Here is a 1,048-nt window from a genome sequence, read left to right on the forward strand (position 1 = left end):
AAAGTTGGTGTTGCCCGCGATGTCGAATGAAGGGAAAGGAATGAGAAAATAAAGTGGGGTGGTTGGACTTCAGGGGAAATTTTCACCGCATTACTTGTTTCCACCATTAGACAAAATACGGCTTTGTTTTATCAGTTTGATAAATATCGTGCATAGGCTTCTGTCAAAAATTATTCACGTCTCTCGTCACATCAGATGAATTTTTACAGGGCGATTTTAGTGCAAAGGGGAAATTATAAATTGCGCCACAGCGGACGCGGGTAAAGTTTAAAACTATAAGGAGGCCCAGAAAAAAATGGGCGGTTAAAATTTAGTGGAAATAGACCAAGCTGAATTTCAAACACCTCTGCAGGACTAAAAATTCTTACTTCTCACGCCCCCCCCCCTTGGAACCTTCCTACGCCCCCCTGGTTGAGAAACACTGTTCTAAACGGTACCGGGATTTGCAGGTCCCGGCGATGATTGGGCAGTTTTGGGAATCGCTTTGCCCGGTGGCCATACATCGCGGCCCTTACCCGTTTAAAGAAAGGAAAATAGTCAGATGTTGATGGCTCGGCGGAAGCTTCCTCGTCATAAATGGCCAGGATGGGCTTTGTTTCTTCCGCGCTGCGCTTTGTCAAAATCGCCCTCTTTTTTATTTTGTACGCCAAGTGTTCATCCACCGGGCAGCTTTCGATGTGATCATTCCGCTTGATCACCGTTGTCACATCAGGGTTGGTCCATACGGCACCACCACAGTTCTTTTTATCCTATACCAAAATAAACTAATCCTTACTACTTAAGGAGACACACTGAACATTTAGCACATACTTGCGAGCACCTCCAATATTTTTTTCTGGGGGCACGTTTTAATTATATGCCCTGCCTTCATACACAATGGACGTACCGCCGCATCGATTTTGCACACGATGCGACTCATGGACCTTAGCCATATGCCACAGATTGAAAATGATTTCTATAACTCATGAAGAAAAGCACTGGTCTCAGACACAACGACAATGAAAATGATATGGACGATTCTGAATTTCATTTTTAGATAATCATTTTG

General features: G+C 43.9%; 1 protein-coding gene across 1 annotated transcript; it reads right to left on the reverse strand.

The window, feature by feature from the left end:
* Positions 1–426: 426 nt before the first annotated feature.
* Positions 427–919, reverse strand: Tsp_15867 (conserved domain protein; the record flags this gene model as incomplete). Its single annotated transcript, XM_003367962.1, has 2 exons — positions 887–919; positions 427–749 (listed from the first exon to the last, which is right to left on the reverse strand). Coding segments are annotated over exons 1-2 (356 nt in total), but the record flags the coding sequence as incomplete, so codon positions are not given.
* Positions 920–1,048: the final 129 nt, after the last annotated feature.

Source organism: Trichinella spiralis (genome assembly GCF_000181795.1).
Source record: "Trichinella spiralis strain ISS 195 chromosome Unknown Scfld3377, whole genome shotgun sequence".
Classification (NCBI taxonomy): domain Eukaryota; kingdom Metazoa; phylum Nematoda; class Enoplea; order Trichinellida; family Trichinellidae; genus Trichinella; species Trichinella spiralis.